We start from the raw sequence: 22,056 nt of genomic DNA, 5'->3' as shown, positions 1-22,056 counted from the left end.
TTTTTCTGTGCAAATTCACTTTTCGTATTATTTGAGTATTTGTAAACGCAAAACAATAAATTCAAAATTACATGTGACATTCCCGGATGTTTCCATATAACCTAAAATATTCCCAAATGGAACATTGATCTACTTTAATTAAACGTTTGCATGTCGATAATGGCTTATCGATAGATTATGATACGACACTAAAGAAATCCGCCATTTGTTTGTTGAATTTTTGTTTAGGTATGCACGTTCATTACGTAGTTAGGGCAGCTCCTTTCTTTTATTTTATTTTCATCCTCTAAGCTTTATACGCATATTGACATTGATTGACAGATATTATGTTATTCCTCTACAATCTATTCTTCCATAGATTATCCTGTAAATTACTCCTTCCTTTGATATGGAAGCTTAGCAGTTTTTCACATTTTGGTTCCTCATTCCAAATTCAAAATTCGCCATTCCAATTTCGAAGCTCTTTCTCGCTCTGCCAATCGCTCGTGATTCCTTTACTGACCTTCGAGTTATCTTACGCTTGGAGTTCCTTCTGCTGCGCTTACGCGTTTGCCTGAACTAAGTTCCTCGGTTCTCTATCTAAATCTGTTCTTCGCCTTAACGTTCTGCTTATCTGGACTGGGCCCTTCGCTCTGCGAGTGTGGATCGCTTAACTACAAGCTCTACCTCGCCTCAGAAGCAACTGAGGTGCCAAGCCAGTGCTGCATGACCATCGCTGTTTCTACGAGAACCTCGTAGAAACAGCGATTCTACATGCAGCGACCTCCACTCTCCGCCTCCACGCTGAACCCCCTGCTCTCCGGCTCTACACCTCTGCCCTTGGTTTCCAACCTTGGAGGGCAGAGGCCCGCAACTTCGTGTATCCAAGTTCGATCTTCTTCATCTACACACCACACCATTCTACTCTCCTACATAACACTCTCAGGTTCTTTTTGATATAAACTTATTGTTATATTTTATAATTCTCCATCTTTTCTAGCTATCTACTCCGACACTCTAGCTCTTCCACCTCGACACAGTGACTGTTATAAATTATATTGTAAAATCTCTTCACTATAAATCCAAACAGAACAAAACCACGTCCTTTCTCATCAAATATGTTTTTCGCAATGGTGGCCTCCTGTCAGCGTTCCGCGGATACGATGATGACGATGATATCGATTTATTTCTTATTTCGATTAAACTAATTCTAACATAAGTTTTCTAACATAAAAAAATAAATTAATGTCACAATTCGCTAACACAACGGACCTCACGAATTTTTCTATGTGTTTGTTGCAGATTTTTGTTTTGGTTTTAACGACTGTTTGCCGTAGCGCCATTTGTGACAAATCTATGAAAGTTGTCCTTCACTCGTGGAGCTACTTTTACAGCTACCAACCGCTGACTTGAGATGTCACTTTAATTATTGTAATTAAGTTTTATTGAATGTCAGCGTGTTTAACCACCATGATATTCAATTATTTTTTGAGAAATAACTCCACTAGTTTGTTATAATTATTAATCAAAGATCGAACACCTAGAAAAAATCACTTGATCCAGTTGGATTGGAACCAACGTCTCCCAGCAAACCGTGCCAGTTGCTATGCCACTAAGCCAAGGAACGAACCAACCTCGACCTCACGAATGTTTCCATGTGTTTGTTGCAGAATGGTTGCAGATCTCTGTTTTGGTTTTTAACGACTGTTTTGTCGTAGCCTCATTTGTGAGAAATCTATGAACGAGCCTTTTTCGATACACAAGTTTCATTATGTTGTTTTCAAGCATCAATCGAGAAGCAACCATTTTCGCCCCAGGCTATTTTAATAGCACCATTAATAACTTATGTTTGCATAATCCAGACCAACTACGCCGCGCCGGTCGAGCTTATTTCCAGGTCGGCGCGTGTTTTCCCTGTCTGTTGACTCGAGCATAAAACTCTAGATATTGATGTTTTAAGGCCCCCATATAAAGACTATTTCTCGTTTCTATAGATCGTTATGACAATTGTATCGATTCGTCGTTACTCTCCTGGCGTTAATGATAAAAACACAGTATCGACACAACGGATCGTGAAGACAAATCGTCCCGTGTGCCGGGACCTTTCAATGTCAAGATAGATAAATCAGTTTGAAACATTGACTTACATAAACACCTTTTCAAGTATTTCGCAAGAGTATACTAGAAGTATTCGTACTGTGACGCATATAGGTTTAATTAACGGAACTTGTACGACTTAAGTCTAATACAAGAAATTGTGTTGCAGGTTGAGAACGTGGAGTTATGCGACGGGGACACGAGAACTAAATGTGCACAGCCGAGCACCATGGCTTCCTTCAAAGGTAAGTTCTCGATGTTACTACCATCGTTTGAACAATACATGAACAGCTTTTAACTATCAATTAAGCACAAATTTAATCGTGATGAAACATTTACCGCCACAATGTGAATTTTAATTAATTTGTGGTGAGAGTTGGTACTCAATATTTGTTGACGTTTATGAAGTGCCGATGTTTTCGAGGCTGGTTACCGGACACCCACGTTGTGTCACACATCGCAGTCCATACGTCCATACGTGTAAATAAATATTGTTTTATTCTAATATTATTATGTATGTTAGTTTATAAGGTATGTGTTTATGGGTATTTGTAGCCTGAAAATAAATAAACAAATAAAAATAAAATAAATAAAAAATACTGTTGCCACCTTTGGGACAGCTCTAATTTGGGAACGACTTATTTATTAAGTAAATAGACTTATTATTGACCACTACTTAGTCTCGAAGCCAAGTTAGAGTGTACAATGTAACGAGCTCGCCACAAGATGCCTATACAGTCGCTCTTTAAGGATACTCGGGTTGTAAGCACTCGGAAACAAAGTCGCAGGGCGGGAATTCCATCTCTGGGCTGCGTGTATAATAAAAGATGACGAACAGCACTTAGTACTCCTGAAAAGAATATTGACCTAGTAGAGAAGATATCCCGCCAAACTTGTAGATGTAAAAGCAAAAGGGGGCGAGGAAAATGAGCTGATGGACCTCGATTCTCGTGTGAAGAAGACTATTCATCAGTTTTTTATCGGATACATTTCGTAGTGTGTGAGCAGAGACTTCTCAACTCAGTTCCACCTTCACCGTTTCTCCTTCGATCGACTAGAAAGTCTCGAATACTGCATGCTTATGTCATTGGTATACCAATCATTCGCACGAACCTATAGGTGCGTTGACGAAGGTGTTTTTCCCGATTTAATGAAATACAGCAAGGTTATTCCCTTATTCAAAAGCGGTAGGAAAGTTGATCCTAGCAACTACAGGCCCATTTCAATTTTACCAGCTTTAAGTAAAATATTCGAAAAGGTTATGCTGACTCAATTACTGTCCTATTTCGGTAGGAATCATATTTTTCATAGTGAACAATACGGGTTTACTAGTGGTAGATCGACTAGCGATGCGGGGGTAGCGTTACTAAAACACATCTTTGATGCGTGGGAAAGGTCCCAGAATGCTATCGGTGTTTTCTGTGACCTCTCAAAGGCATTTGATTGCGTTGATCATATTACTCTTATTAGGAAGCTGGAACATTACGTTATAAATGACAAGGCGTTGAAATTTGTCTCGTCATATCTTAACGGTAGAATTCAGAAAGTAGACATAAATGGTGTGACTTCTTTGGGTTCTCCGGTAAAAATGGGTGTTCCGCAGGGCTCAATACTTGGGCCTTTCTTATTTTGGATTTATATTAATGATCTGCCATTCTTTGTTAAGGACCATTGCGAAATAGTGTTGTTTGCTGATGACACATCCTTGATTTTTAAAACAGACAGATATGACATTAACTATGACAATATTAATGATACCCTCTCTAAGGTAGTTTATTGGTTTAATGCTAACAATTTATTGCTTAATGCCAAGAAGACAAAATGTGTTAAATTTGAATTACCTAACGTAAAATCGACTAGTCCAAGCACAGAAATAAACGGAGAAAAGTTAGATATTCTTAATAAAGCAGTCTTCTTGGGAGTGACCTTAGATAGTAAACTTCAATGGTTTCCACATATATCTTCCCTGGCCAGCAGGTTAAGCTCCGCAGAATACGTGAGCTTACCGATGTTAGTACTGCTAGACTAGTTTACTTTAGTTACTTCCATAGTATAATGTCCTACGGGATTCTCATGTGGGGTAAAGCGGCAGATATTCAAACCATATTTGTATTGCAAAAACGAGCGATTCGTTCTGTGTACCGTCTAGGCTCTCGGGTTTCTCTCAGAGAAAAGTTTAAGGAGACTGGTATCATGACTGTGGCATCACAGTACATTTACTCAAATATTTTATATGCCCGTAAAAATATACATAATTTCAATAAGAAAGAAGATATCCATAATATAAACCTTAGAGCTAAGTCCAAACTCATGGTACCACGATTTCGTTTAACCAAGGCAAACAACTCTTTTATAGGGAACTGTATACGTTTTTACAATAAGATTCCGGAGCATATATATTATCATATAATATAATATAATATAATATAATAATATAAGTTTATCATTTCCTAAGTTTAAAAACTACATTAAAAATATTTTGATCGAAAAATCATATTACAAAATTGAAGACTACGTGTTAGATAATGATGTATGGAAAGACGACATGGCTCCAGAATCCACACAAATTTGATTCAAAGTGTATTATTCTATAGCATTTAAGTTTATTTGAAAAGAGCAATCCCTAGAGTTTCTTGATCGTTCTTCTCAGGAAGGTCAGCGTAGTAAACGAGCAGTTGCTTAAATGTGACGATTTCAAGTGTAAATTTATTTTACCTATGGAATAAATAATCTTTGACTTTGACTTTGACTTTGAACCTTTTTGCTTTATCCTTCTTAACGCGTAGGGCAAAGGAATAATAGAACATACTACCGACGACGCGACGTTTACCGAAAGCTACGATTTGGAGCTATTCAAGGTTAGAGTGACAACAAAATTTTTAGAAAAACTCTTTCCACCAGTCACTTCGGATGAGAATATGAATTCGGATGTATTGAATGATGATATGGTCGCCGAAACATTTTTGTTCCTTTTTTGACGTTACACTTCGAAACTACGTGTCTTAGCTTTTTACAATATTTCAAAAGAATGCGCTATTGACAGGTCGTCAGGTACTGGATGTGGTCGGTACAGCTCTCAAATCTTCCTTCAGGAGGACTGTCACCACATACTCCGTTGTAAGTTTGATGTTGAAGCCTATGATGACGGCCCTCCTATATATCGCATAAGTAGAGATTGAAATAAAGAAGTACAGTTATATTTTTAGTAACAACTTTGTCACTTAACATCGGGTAAGATTGTGGTCAAGCTTGTGTCAGTTTTATATAAATAAACATTTAAGGAATACTTACATAAAATCTCCACGTCAACATTTAAGAAGCTTATTCTTTGCTCCAAAAAGACTTTTATGTATTCGCAAATGTACTTTTTCGACGTTTAAGTATTTTGAGAGTGAAAAGGTGTTACAAACAAGATCGGAAGAGTCCTCAGGCGTGCATCTATCAAGACCTATTTCAAGCCCATGAGGAAGATTTCTCAGTTCCTGAGACCCGTGAAATGTAACATCACATCAACATCCCCTTACAGGATGCAGGAGTTTACAAGCTTGACTATGAGGGCGGTCTGTCTTATATTGGACAAACGAAGCGAAGTATTTGTACCCGCGTCAAAGAACATATAGCTGATGTCAAACACCGTCGCGTAAACAAATCTGCAGTCTGCGAGCATGTCATGGATAAACCTACACATTCTATGAAGTTTGACAAACCTCAGGCCCTTGCAAAAGAAGTCTGTTATCTACTCAGGAAGCTGCGAGAGGCCATCCAATCAAATCATCAAAAAAACATCCTCATTTCAACAGGGAAGATGGTTTCTCCGTACCACCAGTTTGGGATCCAGTATTTCCTCTAATGAAAAATTCCAAACAGACGCAAGACGGCAGTACTAATTAATATGTTTTAATTTATTCTAATTTCTACTGTTAATAAACAATAAATTGAACTTCATAAAAATTCATTCAATAAAATAATTTGTAAAACGTAATGTAGCGTAAATTGGAATGTTTCTTTGTCAAATTAAAAATAAGGTATTTAATTAATAAGTTTTGTGACTATAGTGAAAAAATAGGGTGGTTTGCATTAATATTAGACAAAATTGTTTGATGACTGTACCACCTCAGTCAACCGTGACCATAGGACCTGTAAAGAGCCCGTAACGTCGGTTTGTTTGAAAAAACAAATATACGCGATTTAAATCTGGAAAAACAGTTTCATTTCCTATGGATACGTTTATTTAAATTCCTTAAAGTTTCATAAAATACACATGTCATCACGTCCGTTTACCAGGAGTAAGTAGAGACTATGGATCTCCATTCGCTACTCTCCTGATGTAGCTTTTCCGCTTCCTGCGCTAGCACTTAAGCCTTTAGTGTACGCCCGTTAGTTCTCATTTTTTACCTAAACTTTCAAAGGACATTCTTATTTGGTTGAGATATGTACACCGAGGTTGACCTTTTCCCACGTTATACTCCGCGCTCGCTCTAGATTTATAATTTGAGATTTAAAGCTTTGAGTGTCATTACAATTCTTATGGATAGGGATATCGCTTGCCATCAGGCGCACGAGTTGTTCGTCCCGCCACTTGATATTATAAAAATATATAGAAAAGAAGATTCACAACGTGTGAAGTTTCCGGCCCGCATTGGGTCAGTGTATCAGCCTATGGCCTGAATCTTCTTCTCGGATTAGACCTGCGGCTAAAAGTAGGCATATAATAATGATCCAATTATTTATTCCAAAAATTCGTCGTGCAGTAAAATAATATAATCATTTATTTAACTGCCTCCGTGGGTGAGCGGTTACCATGCCGACTGCCACGCAGAGGTTTCAAGTTCGATTCCACATTGGACATAAGAGGTCGCAGTTTCCTTAGTAGCATTTCCAAGTTTTTCACGCACAGACTGTATATGTGATTTCCAGTTTAAATTTGAATCTCGTGAAATCCGAGAATTTACAAGTGTCGCACATTGGAACTGTAGAGGTGGTAATTGGCTATGTTATAGAATTTCTTCCTGAGAACAACATAAGTCGATGTGTTAAGAATAAGTGTATTCGCAGAGGAGCACTCACATAGTTGCTTGTAGGTGTAGGCTACTTTTTCTTCCAATTCATTCAAAATGAAAATTATTTATTTGAAAATACATTATGCATATTCTTATAATTATTAATACAAAGATCGAACACTCAGAAAACATTCCTTCGATCTGACCGGATTCGAACCGACGCCTTCTAGCATACCGTGCCTGATGCCGTACCAACTATTATAATTATAACAAACTAGTGGAATAATTTCACAAAAAAATAATTGAATATCAATTCAATAAAAACAAAAAATTATAATATGCATATTCTTATTACAAAAATACATAAGTGTGGAAGGAAACGTCCCTGTTTATTTATTTTTTCACGTCTGTGTTGGTTTTGCAGTTTAAAAATGATCCAATTCGCGAAAAAAGTTTGCAATGATTTCAACCCAGATTTTCAGCCCGACCCGGCCATGGCAGTTCTACGTGGTCGATCACACACACATATCACAAACTAACATAAATTGTAGATGAAATGATTGACGAAAATTCTGATACAATAATAATAATAAAATGAAAATAATAATATATAAATAATATAATATAATAAATTTTTTCTGAGTGTTCGATCTTTGTATTAATAATTATAACAAACTAGTGGAGTAATTTCACAAAAAAAAAATTGAATATCAATTCAATAAAAATTTAATTAATAATAATAACAAAAAATAAAGTTGTTCTATACAATTATTCTACATGATATATTCTACATATAGACATCGCACAGACTGCAGTTTTTACTGCAGAATTTGAATCGATTACAGCTTTTAGATTCCAGGTAGTGACATAGTTGTGTACATACTAAGGCTACAACAGCATATCTCCTTTTTCTATAGGACAGCCCAAAGTTCAAAGTGTACAGCCATTCGTGAAAAGTTAATTATGACCTTATCAGCACTAAAGCAGATTGGAGCTGCTTCTTTCACTGTCTTACAAGTATGGCTTCTCGAATGTTAATTAACTGTATAGTAATCTAATGGTTTCTGAATCTGGTTGTATACATTTTTCAAATATATAAAAATAATTTTTATATTCTTTTAAAACACTTTTTACACTGTACTTGTACTTATTGTAACATAGGTGCTGTGTGTATAAGGTACTTCCTCTGATGAAATATCCCAAACAGACGTAAGACTGCATTACTGATTAATATGTTTGAGTTTGTTCTAATTTCCATTATTAATAAATAATAAATTTAAAATATATTCATATGGTTAAAATAAAATAATTTGTAAAACAGATGTAGCGTAAATTGGAATGTTCTCTGTAAAATTAAAAATGAGGTATTTAATTAATAACTTTTGGAATTATAGTGAAAAAATAGGGTGGTTTACGTTAATATTAGACATAACTGGTTGATGACTGTACCACCTCAGTAAACCGTGACCATGGGACCTGTACAGGGCGCGAAACGTTAGTTTCTTTGAATAAACAAGTATACGATTTAAATCTGGAAAAATAGTTTAATTTCCTCAAGGCACTGTTACTGAAGAGAATGTTGAAAAAAAACGTCACTTAAAAATAAATGTTCTCAATTTAAATTTATTATGAATAGGACGTGTGTACACAAGAACGTAATTAATTTTAATTGTACTAAAATATTGTTTGGAAAGAAAGATAATAAATGACAAAGAATCTGATACTTACTGTATTTGATCGTAACGTACTGAGTTCAAACGTGCAAGCGTCCTCCTCGACGATATCCCCGCTCCTGCGTTTTGTATCGGACTCATATTTACGCTAGTGCTTTCTTTTGTTATTGCACAGAGTTATCGCCGTTTAGAGCGATCTATTTAAATATATTTATTTTTGTACGAAAATAAATCTATGAATTAATCAAAAGTTGTTGTTTATGATGTTGTTTGTAATTTACAAATAACCCAGTATAATAATAATATAATAGAATAAAAAGGGTGACTAAGTATTATGTAGAGATTCTGTACCAACGTACCTCATCATGTGGTTCAACGAGCCATGCTGATGGCCCATATCGCGGCGGCTGCGGGACGATGGCGGCGGGACGACAGTGGCGGGACGACGCCGGTGTACCCACCGTGACGTTAAGGGTTCATACGAGTATATTTACAGAGTTGCTCTTTCTATTCATGTTTGTTATTAACTACGTCTTTTGTGCTTCCTAAGGGTTCGACAATGTTTTTGTTCACCGTTTAGCGAAAGGTATGTTACTTCTTATTAAAAAAAAGTGCGCAACGTAGAAATTAAAAACTCCAGGTACGTACCACAAGGAATCGAACCTTTGGTCTCTCAATTGTAAAGCAACCGTTCTTCTACTTTAATTGCTGAGGACTCATACACATATACATGCATAATAATATTAGAGCTTTTGGCCTGCGAAAATTTGCAATTCAGATCGGAATGTCTTTGAGAGATTAACATTCTTGTATCACACTTGCGTCACAGTATATTTATGAGAATGTGATCTATATATTAACAATAGTACTTTTTTTATGAAAAATAGTATATAATACAAATTACTTACAAGGTACACGTACAGTATCCTCCATATTTTCCAGATAGGTACCGGAACTGTAGACATGCTCACTAAGAATTAGCGGTAGAGTTTAACCATCGAGCATATAACCAGAAATAGAGACGAAATGTCATTTAATTTGCTTGAAAACTATTTTGACAAATCATTACGGTGACAAAAGCGCTTCGATTGGTCAGTCCGAATTCGAAACAATTGACAGGTGTCGTCAATTGTTTCACTTCAAAATGACCAGTTTAACTTAAGCTTTGATATATTTAATTACCGATTAAATGTGATTCCGTTTGTTTTGTAATTAGATGTCTGTTTTTTCCCACACTCCCGAAATGGAACAGTCCCCATAGCTAGAGATATTATCTTCATTACAATAAATACATAATATTTTTGAAATATACGGAGACGTACACACGTTGTTGGCGCTGTACTATTCCATCTTTCTGTAATGTAGTGAGATTGGAAGATGTGGGTAGGACACGTCAGTCTAAAATAAATCGTTGACCTCTATGCGCGTGTTGTTATTTCGAGTCTAAAGAAACCAATATTCCTTGCCTCAGGTCATAACAGTGGCGACGAGAATGTTCCTAGGAGAATAAAAATAAATAAGAAAACTGAGTTGTCGATTGGGAAATTGCAAGAGTTCAATGTTCAAAACGGTGCGTGGTCGTCGTATATTGACCGTTTGAATATGTATTTTATAGTGAACGAAGTCAAAGAGGACAGGAAACTGTCGACGTTGACAGCTACAATGGGTGACGAGGCCTATGAGGTGTTAGAAAACCTAGCTAGCCCTAACAAACCAGCGCAGTTAACGTTCAAGAAGGTACACGAATTAATGAGTCAGCCCTTGCAGAACGGTATCGTTTTCGTCAAAGGCGGCAAGATGTAGGGGAAAAAGTGTCGATATATGTGGCGGAGTTAAAACGATTGTCAAAATATCGGGATCAATTCATATGCGGGTTACACAGTGACGTCATACGACAAAGATTGTTCGCGGAGGAGGACACGGTGACCTTTACGGACGCGGTAAAATTAGCAATATCTTTGGAAGCGGCAGAGAAGTATACGGCAATAGTGGAGACAAACAATGGTTCAGAGTTCGAGCGAAGCAGGCGCAGTACATACGATGACGTATGCAGGCTACGGTAGGTCGGGGTCAGTCGGGAGAAGTCAACGGCGCGGCACGGACATAGGGGCGCAGCGTGACAGGCCGGGCGATAACCGAGGATCGCGTTGTGATGCTTGCGGAGCGCGGAATCATAATTGCGCTTCCGTGATTTTGTGTGTAGCAAGTGTCAGCGCACGGGGCACTTGCGGCGAGTGTGCCCGGAGTGGGGAACAGCGGGGCCGAGTCCCGGAGGCGCGCGAGGCTCGGCGGCGGCGGGCCGGCGCGGAGTGCCAGCACGAGCGGCGGCAACACCGGCGCAGTCGAGCTTATACAACGACGCCGATTGCGAACATAGCGAGGAGTACGGCGGCGGGGACATTGAGGAAGAAATGCACCATTTATGCTTAAATATTAACTACCAATCTGTAAGTTTACCTATAAAAATAGATAATGTTGTAGTTAAAAAGGAAATAGATACGGGTACAGCCATTTCGTAATGGCTGTACCCTGTTTATCATAAGCAAGGTCACATATGATAAACATTTTTCACACTTGAGCCTGGAAAATGATAGGACTGTGTTGAAATTTTATGACGGGTCGAAAATAGGGCCCTTAGGTATAACTAAGCTCATTGTAACCTAAAATGAGCGCAGTAAACCACTGGAGTTGTTTGTAATAGAGGGGGGAAACAACGTCTCTGCTAAGTAGGCAGTGACTATCAGAATTAAATACAGAAATACCAAAAATTTATTGTAATTTCTTCGGAGACAGTCACAAAGTGTAAATGACTAACGATAACTTCGTTATCGAAAAAATTGGTCGCGGGAGGCAAGGCGACGCTGCGCGTACGGGAGGGCGCGGTGCCCATGTTCCACCGGGCGCGGCCGCTGCCGTACGCGCTGCGCGAGCGCGTCGACTCCGAGCTGACCGCCATGCAGCGAGCAGGCATCATCACACCCATCGACTGCTCTGACTGGGCGTTCTCTCTGGTACCCATTAACAAGCCGAACGGGTCGGATATGCGCAGATTATAAATCCACCCTGAATCCATTTTTGTTGGTCGACCCACTTCCAAAAATAAAAGATGTTCTTGTTAACTTAAATGGAAACATGTGTTTTAGTAAGCTAGACCTTTCTCAAGCGTACAACCAGATCGAATTAGACGACTCTAAACGTTATACAGTGGTTAACACGCACTTAGGTTTATTTCAATATAATAGGTTGGTTTACGGCTTATCGTCAAGTGTAGGTTCCAGCGGATAATGAACGACCTTATAAGGTAACATCCCAAACGTGCAATTTTTTTAGATGACGTCATTATCGGAGGTAGATCTAAAGAGGAGCATTTACACGCATTGGAAACGGTGTTTCAACGTTTAGTTAAAAACGGATTAAAATTGAAAAAACTAAATGCGTATACTTTGCGAACGAAGTTACTTATTTGGGGTACATAGTGTCTAGAGAAGGGATAAAGCCGGATATAACAAAAATAAATGCGATTATAAAGATGAGGCAACCACAGAATATTTCTGAACTGAGGTCATTTTTGGGAACGGTGAATTTTTTTTTGGCAGATTCTTAAAGAACTTAACCTCAATGTTGTCTTCTTTGTATAAATTACTGCGTAAGAGCGTAGACTGGTATTGATGTTCCAAATGCGATCGAGCATTCGAGCAAGTGAAGCGATCATTGTCGTGCGCAGGTGTATTATCACATTCCGATCCGGGGAAGCGGTTGATAGTGACTTACGACGCCAGCGCGCGGGGGGTGGGCGCCGCGCTAACACAGGAGGGGCCGGACGGCGCGGGCGAGCGCCCCGTCGCATGCGCAACTCGCACATTGAATAGCGCACAAAGTAATCTCGCAGATTCATCGCGAGGATCTGGCTATTATTTTTGCCGTGAACGGATCACAAACCATTAGTATCCATTTTTAGTACGAACAGTAGTATACCTACTATGACAGCTAGTAGAATGCAGAGATGGGCTATAATTCTATCGGCTTACGATTATGACATTGAATATGTTAGCACCAACAACAATTGCGCGGACAATCTGTCCAGATTGCGCAACGATATGGAATCTTCTAGTAAAATCTATGTATGATTAAATTCCGGAACAACCGTATCTTCATTTTGCTCGAGATGCTTTACTAATAGATTATAATGACATAAAGAAACATACGTCGAAGGATCGGATTCTAGACAGAGTACTTAGTTATATTCGGGACAGGTGGCCGGAACAATATGACATAGAAGGATTGAAACCCTATTTAATAGGAAATTAGAATTATATGATGAACTGGGGTGCATCATGTGAGGCCACCGAGTGGTCATACAAAAAGAATGTCGACATGAAGTACTCAGGTTATATGAGCCGCATATGGGTATAATTAAAACTAAGTCAATGGCACGCAGTTACGTATGGTGGGCCGGAATCGACGAGGCGGTGGAGGGGGTGTACCGCGTGTGCGCCGCGCTGGCCGACGCGCCACCGCAGCACACGCCGCGCTGCTGGCCGTAGCCCACCCGGCCGTGGACCCGGGTCCATTTAGACTATTTGGGGCCGATTTACGGAAAAACTTACTTATTGATAGTTGACGCCAGGTCTAAGTGGTTAGAGGTTTTCCAAGTGCCTAGCACTGCGGTCGGGGCAACCATAGAAAAGTTGAGTGAGTTATGGGCCCGATGGGGTGTACTCGAACAAGTAGTGAGTGACAACGGACCACCGTTCACGAGTAAAGAATTTAATTTTTTTAGATGCAGACGGTGTAGAATATATATTTACCGCTCCGTACCATCCCGCATCTAACGGGCTTGCGGAAAACTCAATAAAAACTGTCAAGAAAGTTATAAAAAAAGCAGTTATTGATGAAAAAGACGTCCAAAAATCACTTAATACATTTTTACTATATTACCGCAACACGGAACATTGTTCTACGGGCGAAAGCCCTGCCGTGCTGCTCATGGGGAGGCGGTTACGGACTTAGTTGGACGTATTAAGGCTGGATAGGGAAACTAAAGTAACAAAAAGCCGAAATAGCCAATATTATAGTATTGGAGCAGTCGCCGGGAGTTTCGCCTAGGCCAGCGGAGCGGGTCGCCGGCGGCGGCGGGGCACGCAAGCGGCGAGGGGGAGGACGAGGACTGTTTCTCTACCCCAGGAAAGTAACCGTACCGTCCGGAAGATACGGCGCAGTTGCTGCCCGACACTCCTGTACCGACTCGGTCACGACCAACCCGTCAATGTAGGCTCAACAAACCGCATTATAAATTTTAGATACATAAATTAAGTTAGATAAGTTCAACCATGTATACTTAAGTTAACTAATTCGATAACTTACATTAAGTATTTGGTGGTGGTAGTTAGATTTACTATAGGCTAAGTATAGAAGCTATTTAAGTGCAGAGGGATGTAATGTAGTGAGATTGGAAGATGTGGGTAGGACACGTCAGTCTAAAGTAAATCGTTGACCTCTATGCGCGTGTTGTTATTTCGAGTCTGAAGAAACCAATATTCCTTGCCTCAGGACTTTCTAATTTGTGATTTCTGTGCAAACGATAGTTGATATTTAAAAGTGATATAAGACCCATTTGCGTGATGAGTTTCCAGGGATGGATGGCCCTTATTTTGTCTCTAGTTCTGGTTATATACTCGATGAGCTTAACTAATATGACCTGCCCATCGGTGGGTTACTTGAGGTTACTGATCGCCAAACGCCCCATATTTCGCAGAGCTAAGTGGTCAGAAGTAAACAAGGACTAGAAATGTAGTACTTGTAGGGAAGTAAATAGGTAATCGTGCTTAAAGAGGCAGCGAGCATTAAAAAGTCGTTCATTTCCGCGCTAATAAAACGAATGTTCACTCGGGACCGTAAACTGTGCGCAGCTGCGACGATGTACGCAACACTGCCTTTATGTGTGTAGAGGCATTTATGTGAGATATTTTATTGTATAATTAAATATAAGGACACGAGGATGCTGGAACACATGGTCAAATTTGAAGCACGCAACAAAGTTAATCATTGGAAATAAGTTTTTATTATTATAGAAATTTTCGTTTTTACGGCTTTTTGCCGTAGTGTCACCTATGAGAAACCTAGGAAATTTTTTCTTCCCATTTCAGTTTATTTTTTTTATGTTATATTGGCAGCAAACAAGCATACGACTCGCCTGATGGAAAACGGTCACCGTCGACACCAGGGGCATTGCCAACTCTTCAGAACCCTTCTCCTTTTGCAGGACTCCGTGCTGTATTTTTGCGGGAAAACCGTGATAGGGAGCTCATTCTACAACGTAATTATACGTGGGAGGAAGCTCTTCTGAAACCGTACAGTAGGAGATCGATTCGGTTCCAGAAAGTGAGGATGGATTCCCTGCCAGCATCAAGTCAAACAGTTCTTCAGTACATTGGTCATTGCACAGGCGATAGAACAGATATAGAGAGGCAAAGTTTCTCTTAGAAGACAGTGGTCCAATATCGTCTGTAAAAACAGGATCGTCAACTATTCTCATGCCACGTCCTTGAACCGCGTCAAAGGGCCCAAGCTGGCATCCGGGAGCTCTCGCTCAAAGATGGCAGCAGTATTCCATGTGGGAACGAACTTGTGACTTATAAAGTAGCAGTGTCTGCTCCGAAGTGAAATACCCCTTAGCCCTGTTGACCACACCGAGCTTTTTGGATGTCAGTTTGATTTACCATCTAAGAGACTACGGAACAGAACAACACAAGAGATGTCGACACCAAGGAACCCGATGCTCTCCGAGATATTTTTTAGCTTATTCTGGAACTGAAGGTCTGCAGCTAATGGAGTTGGGAGAGCGATAGCCTCGGTTTTGGCGAAAAAGTCGCTGGTAAAAGTCCAGCCGGATCGGAAGAATTTTTCCATGTGTTTGTACGATCTTTGAATCAGTAATAGCAATAAACTAATGGAGTATTTTTACTAAAAATATATGAGACTCATGTCAGTAAAAACATTATGATATTTAATCTTCTTTTCTTCTACTTTAAATAGTCACCCAGAAATCGGAATGGCACTACAAATAATACATATAGAGTGTATAATAGCTCACTCAGAAACCCCGAAGTGATTCAAAATAATAGGCAAAATAAAATGGTTCTATTTTTACTTTCAATAAGAAGCTTTCTTCTAAATAAACTATCGCAATAAAGTATAACTATATTAAGTATAGAACTAAATATTCAACAAAAACAGATTCATCTTTTACATTTTTTAGAGAGGTTTTTTCAGATTTATCTTTTTTTACACTCTTCATATTCAAATCCACCCACTACATGCATACAAGGTTTTGATGTATAAGTACATAGTTAAAAAGAATTGTTACTAGAGTGTCGTGAGGAAATTTTTGCCAGCATCAACAGAGCGTATGACAGACCTGGTGGTTTAGAGTTTATGGTTTCAATTTCATGTTTCCAATTTAAGTACGAATAGTACAAAATTTTAAATGTATGATAGTTTCGGTATTTACTATTTTGTAACAAATATTTATGCTAGTGGATTGAGCGTAGAACTAAATGGCTAGTTTTCATTAACAAATAGATCAATGGTATGAAGCCATTTGGTAAGGTTTTTAGAGTCAGATTGATTTCTTTTTGATATTGCAGCACAGGTACGCCTTAATTCCCTACTAAAATTGACACATCATCAGCAAATTATACACATGTTTGTCGTGTCAGTAATGCTCTACATAAATGAACTAACTCATATATGTAGAGCACAAATAACAGAGGACTCAATATAGTACTCTGTGGGACACCTCTTTTTACAACTTTTCAAGTGGATTGGACTGTTGTTATAGTATATTATAACTGTCAAAATAACTGATGTCAGTAACCTGAGTCGAATGTGATTCAAACCTTTGCATTCGCGTTCCACACATCCCTAGTTGTTGGGGTATTTGTGAAACTATTTTGTGATTTGTGCAATCAAATGCCTTGGACTAAAGCTGAGATGAAATCTAGAGTTAAGAGCTGATCCGACCCTATGTTTATAGGTTCTTTAAAGTTTGGGTAAACGTATTCTGTCTAATCCTATCTTTGGTCATCACACATCAGTAACAATTTGGTTGTAATAAGTGTTAGTTAGTTCGATGGGTGTGAAAGTAAGTGAAAACGTTAAATATTATTACAATAAATGAATAAATAAGTAAATAGAAACACGAACGAAAATACATCAAAATGTAATTGCCACAAGGGTGGCAACACATTGAACAATGCAAAATCTTTTGGTCACAGCCATTCAAAGGCACGATTATGTTCAAAGGTAACGCGTAAAGTAAACAATGAAATCGTTTCTTTCGTAAAATGTTGAGGAAAGTAATAATTACTTTTATATAAAAAAAGTCGGTGAAGAGCGTATCCGGACACGCCAATGAACATACACTTTTCGTCGTGGTTGCTCATGCCCTCCACACTCGTAACCATACATTGTCGACCTAAGGAAGTTAGCCAGATCACAACATATCCACTCTGCAAACCAAATTGCCGTCCTTGTCGGTAGGGACGAAGAGCTCCCAGTTCTCGCCCAGAAACTGCACAGTCTAAAGGTCAATAACCATAGCACCCCCCTCTACCGGAAGCGTCCAGTAGCCTCCTGAGTGGAGGTCCGTGCCCGTCTGGGACCTCTATAAATTCTATTATACTGGTTATGGTCTTCACCTCGCGCTTGTTTCCGGTGGCGGAGTTAAGCCACCACGGCTAGATTCTTCATAAAAATACATTAAATTTTAACAAACAGGCAGACGCATGCGTCGGATCATAGGATAATAGTATCGTGTTTGACTATAGAATCCTAAAAGTGTTGCCATCAGATTTTTTCTAATTCCTTTTATAAGGCACAATATATGGAATTAATATAGTAGTTATGTGTATAAAAAAAAGTTATTTTCTACCAAGAGGTAAGGTAAGTTAGGAAACTAAATTAAATTGTTACTTTTCGTGTTCTCCAACGCAACTAAGAGTCCAAACGTTACAAAGGTGTCTTCACTATCACAATAAACGTCTACAACTTCAAAAAAAAATCCATCTCATACGCAGAGGACACATAGTCAAATATAATCATCATCAACATCCATAGCCTGATTTCACCCACTGCTGGGTACAGGTATATTAAATATAATAATTCTACCAAAATAAAAATATTTATCCACATCATACAAATATTTTGATCCAACGCAAGAATTCCGCATATAATAATAGTATATATAATAAATATAGTAAGTAAAATTTCACAACTTGCAGAAACCACAAATTTGTTGAGAATGCTAACAATGCTAATTGAAATATCACATCATCACAAAGCAGCGATATTATCCTAAGGTGCGGATTTTCGCATGGGCGTGTATACGGGATTAAGGGCAGTTTGACACAAGACGGTATCGTATTACCGATGTTGTCAAGGGATGAAATAGAATTTGTAGGTAAAAAGACAAGTAGGTAAGGTCATCCGGTATAACAGTTGTATTATTACTTAACGAATGCCGGATATCCTAGTTTCCTATTCTAAATAGAAAGAATAGAATATGTTTGTGTAGCAGTTGATGTAAATGAGTATTGCTTCTTACTAGAGAGGTCATTATTTCTAAGGCCATAAACTGGACGACAGCAAGCGGTCGCGCGGTGGCGATAGTGATGCGGGGCCGGCCCTCTCCCTGGAGGGGCTGTGCTCACCAAAAAACAGGTTGATGGTGATGGGTGAAGACTTTGCAGACAAAGTAGTATTAGTTCTCGCCGTAATACGGATATGTATTTTAAAATACAGCTTTATTACGAACGTTGATTCGCCAAGCATATGATAATTATTTAATATCCTTTTAATTTGAATACAATTTGAATTTGAATGATGTGGATCATAAGGAATGGCACATTATAATGTTGTGTTTTTAATAAAAAAAATCTTTATAATGATTAATATAATAATGTGTCCAACAATCATACTGATTACCTGGACACAAAGTGGAGAATTCCCTGCACTACGAGAACCGGAATACCTAGTTCAGAACCACTTAGAAAAGCTCGTTTTCTAAATATACCCTACCGGAAATGTAACAAAGGACCTCATACTGGTAACCGCTGGGCCACCGATGTCGTATATTGGGCAAATTGTCCTGCAGTAAATTAGTCTGTGCTGTGTGGAGTAGGCGTTTTCTTTTTTCTTCTAGTTCTAGTATCTTTTAGTTGCTTACTGTCCTTTGTAGTGTGAAGTCTGTTTATTTTTTGTGATATTCCGTGAACACTATGAACACTATTACAGCGATAAAAAATATTACGAAATATAAAAATTCTCTGTGTCGGTGTATCCGTTGCCGGTTTGAGTGCTTGAATTCAATAAACCGAACCATTCTATAGAGTCCAGGGTCTAGAACGTTGATCGTCAGTACTCTTAACACTGTCGCTCAGGGGCCGACAACAAATGGCAAGGAGTAAGTAGTCGCTACTGGGTTACGATCGCTTCGCTTCGGTAGGAAAAATAGAACTTGTTATAGCAAGTCTTATTAGTCTATATACAAGCTCAAACTTGTCTCTATTTCTCAGGTAAGCAAGTTATACTGAAATCTGCGCATTGATTAAACTGTATTGCTCAATCGTAAGGCAGATTCCTCTGAAAGGAATGAGCAAGAAACTCTAGAAATTGCTCTTTGTGAATAAATATTTTGTTCACATTTATCATTTACAATATTTATTTCTCAATATGATAGATCGCAACAACCTGTACATAAGAGCTAAAGGAGTCAACTACCGTAGATTTTTCTTCCAAGTGTACGCATGTTGGCGCGATTTTGCTATGTGGGTAGCCCAAAGACGGCCAACATGCAGAGGAAAGCAATGGTTCGATTTGTAGACTGTATATGGTTGATTGGAACAAAAGTGCGAATAAGTGAATTGGGAGCACAATACCTTTAACGGTATTAGCATCGTGGCAGCCGGAGTTTTGAGAGATCTCGGCTCCTTGCGTCGCCCAGGAAGCAATTCTCGATGTTGCAGGTTCACTAAAGCGTACGTTCACTACTGCTCACTATAGTTTTTAGTTTATTATAGTTTTACTAAGATTTTTTATTCATTTAGCGGAGGCGCTTACGCGCGGCCATTTGCATTCGTCGGCGAGATTTCAACTCGAACGGAAGCAAGTTTTATCTCCTCTGTCGGTTAGGTGTCACTAGTTGGGTGACGTTGGCTCGCTCTTGCGTTCGAGTAAAGGTATGTGCGGGAAAGGAATGGAACAAGGAAACAATTATTGATCCAATCGAACCATTTCTAATACGATTCAAATATTAAATCGTCCAAATTTTCATCAAAATTTCTATTTCGGCGCAACCAACGCAGAAGCTGTATAAAATAACCTTTGGTATAAAACTTTTGTTTCACTATATGTAGTTACATACCTCGTAAATTTTAAAAACATTAATCGGAATCTTATTGCAGAAGCGTATATAGCCCCTTAAATACGTAATAGTGTAATGGCTTTTAATACTGATGAGTAGAGTATACATGTGTTGTTATTGTTGTAGGCTGTATACATTTGAATTGACCTTCATCGTGTAATAACTTGTTTTGAAGTTAAAAATTTCTTCAAATAGCATATTGTTTCCAAAGCTTGTTTTAGACCTGAAATTTCTCATAAACGATCTACATCAGGTATTTAAGGCATGTGTGCAATACGACAGAAAATTTGTAATGATAAATAATAAATTACTTAAATAATAAAGTACATTATTGCAGAGACCGGTAAGTAAGGGATTGCTGGACGAGTATGACTTAATACCAAGAGCCAAGTAATCCCCGTTTTCGCCGAGACATATATAGTGCTTTTCTGAAACAATGTTAGGCAAAAATAAAATATTAAAGAGAGGAAGATGAAAAAACATTAATTAATATTAAAAGTGAAATATTTGACACGTTAGGACAATTGCTAAAAGAATATGTTATTTTAACGCGTTTTTCCTTCTGTTTTAAAGTAGGCGGTACAGGTAGCTATTTTTATTCTCGCAATTACGAACACTGGGCAGTTGGCTGTACGAATTTTTCTTTTGCCTCTTTACATAGTTCATTGTTAGTAGACAGATTTAAAAGCTTAGAGCAATGGACAGTAATGGATGTTCATACTTACTTTGCAGGCCTTGGCCGAGAAGAAGACGCACGGTCCATAAATGACAAACTTTCCGTATTCGTTTTTAAAACGTAATGCAAACATTTTCCAGCACGTTTGAGAAAATATGAGCAGAAGTCATACTCAACCCTTCTTTATAGCATTGCTACCGTTACGTCACAGATCATTAATATTTTTCAATTCTATTGTTTAGAAAATCCTTTTCAATTGTAACGACAATCGATCGACCGTCTTTTGTTCATTCTCGAAAATTGTATAATTGCAACACGGAAGAAAGAAATTATGTAGTCCGTGAATTGCAATAATGAAGAAAAGCCTCTACTGCGTTATATAGAGTCATGTTATTTTTACGCCACAGTGACGATGTCGTGCCGGATCTCCGCTCCGCCGAGCAATATTTCGTTCCTTGTTTGGCGAAAAACCCAATATTGTTATAATATTATCAAGGTTTATCACGATGTCCTCCTTTAGCTGTAAGGTTTGCTACTAAACATTCATAAGTGTAAGTAACTTACAAATTGAAATTGTTTTTTTCTATAAGTAATAAATATACGCTTGGCCACAATCTTATCTGGTGATAAGCAACGATGGTACACGTTTGCCTAAAAAAATATCTACTCACTCTGTAGCCGCCAGACCCAAGTAGAAGATGATGAGGATCTCGACCAGCCCGTAAAATTAAAAGCCGATTTTAGTTGACTGTAATATGTTGGCAATAGGTAACTGGTTTACAGGGGACATTAATCGCTAAACAGTGGTGGTTTCTTGTAGAAGTACATTTCAAAAGTGAACGTCCTTTTTGACCCTTTTGAGTTCATACAAAAAGTTTCTTAAATTGTGGTAGGAATAAAATAACACGTATATTATATAAGTTCTATTAAATTTTATTACAAAAATTCTGCGTTTGCAACAACTCTAGCCTTGAATAATCCCAAATTGTACTTTTCGGGAAACACAGTTGCCGTAGAATAGAATATTCCATTCCTTTGCCGTACGCATCGATACGCATAGATTGGTTTACTTCAGCTACTTTCACAGTCTAATGACATACGGCATTTTGCTTTGGGGTAATGCCGCCGATATCAATAGAATCTTTGTCCTACAGAAACGTGTAGTTAGGGCAATTTACAATCTGGGCCCCAAAGTATCTTTGAGAGATA

General features: G+C 38.4%; 1 protein-coding gene and 1 long non-coding RNA gene across 2 annotated transcripts in view; one reads left to right on the top strand and one right to left on the bottom strand.

The window, feature by feature from the left end:
* The window catches only part of LOC113228737, a 114,857-nt gene that overhangs the window by 27,958 nt on the left and 64,843 nt on the right, over positions 1-22,056 (top strand). The window contains exon 3 of the mRNA XM_026462100.1: positions 2,246-2,321. Coding sequence (XP_026317885.1) covers positions 2,306-2,321 — 16 coding nt within the window. The 5' untranslated portion in view covers positions 2,246-2,305. The remainder of the gene's footprint in view (positions 1-2,245; positions 2,322-22,056) is intronic.
* On the bottom strand, positions 20,261-20,932 carry LOC113228722. The gene is made up of 3 exons (XR_003310334.1): positions 20,897-20,932; positions 20,499-20,599; positions 20,261-20,394 (listed from the first exon to the last, which is right to left on the bottom strand). It is a non-coding gene; the product is annotated as an uncharacterized LOC113228722 (long non-coding RNA).

The sequence above is a fragment of the Hyposmocoma kahamanoa genome, unplaced genomic scaffold (genome assembly GCF_003589595.1).
Source record: "Hyposmocoma kahamanoa isolate Upper Pololo Valley unplaced genomic scaffold, ASM358959v1 239, whole genome shotgun sequence".
Classification (NCBI taxonomy): Eukaryota; Metazoa; Arthropoda; class Insecta; order Lepidoptera; family Cosmopterigidae; genus Hyposmocoma; species Hyposmocoma kahamanoa.
This window is presented reverse-complemented; position numbering and strand designations above follow the sequence as displayed.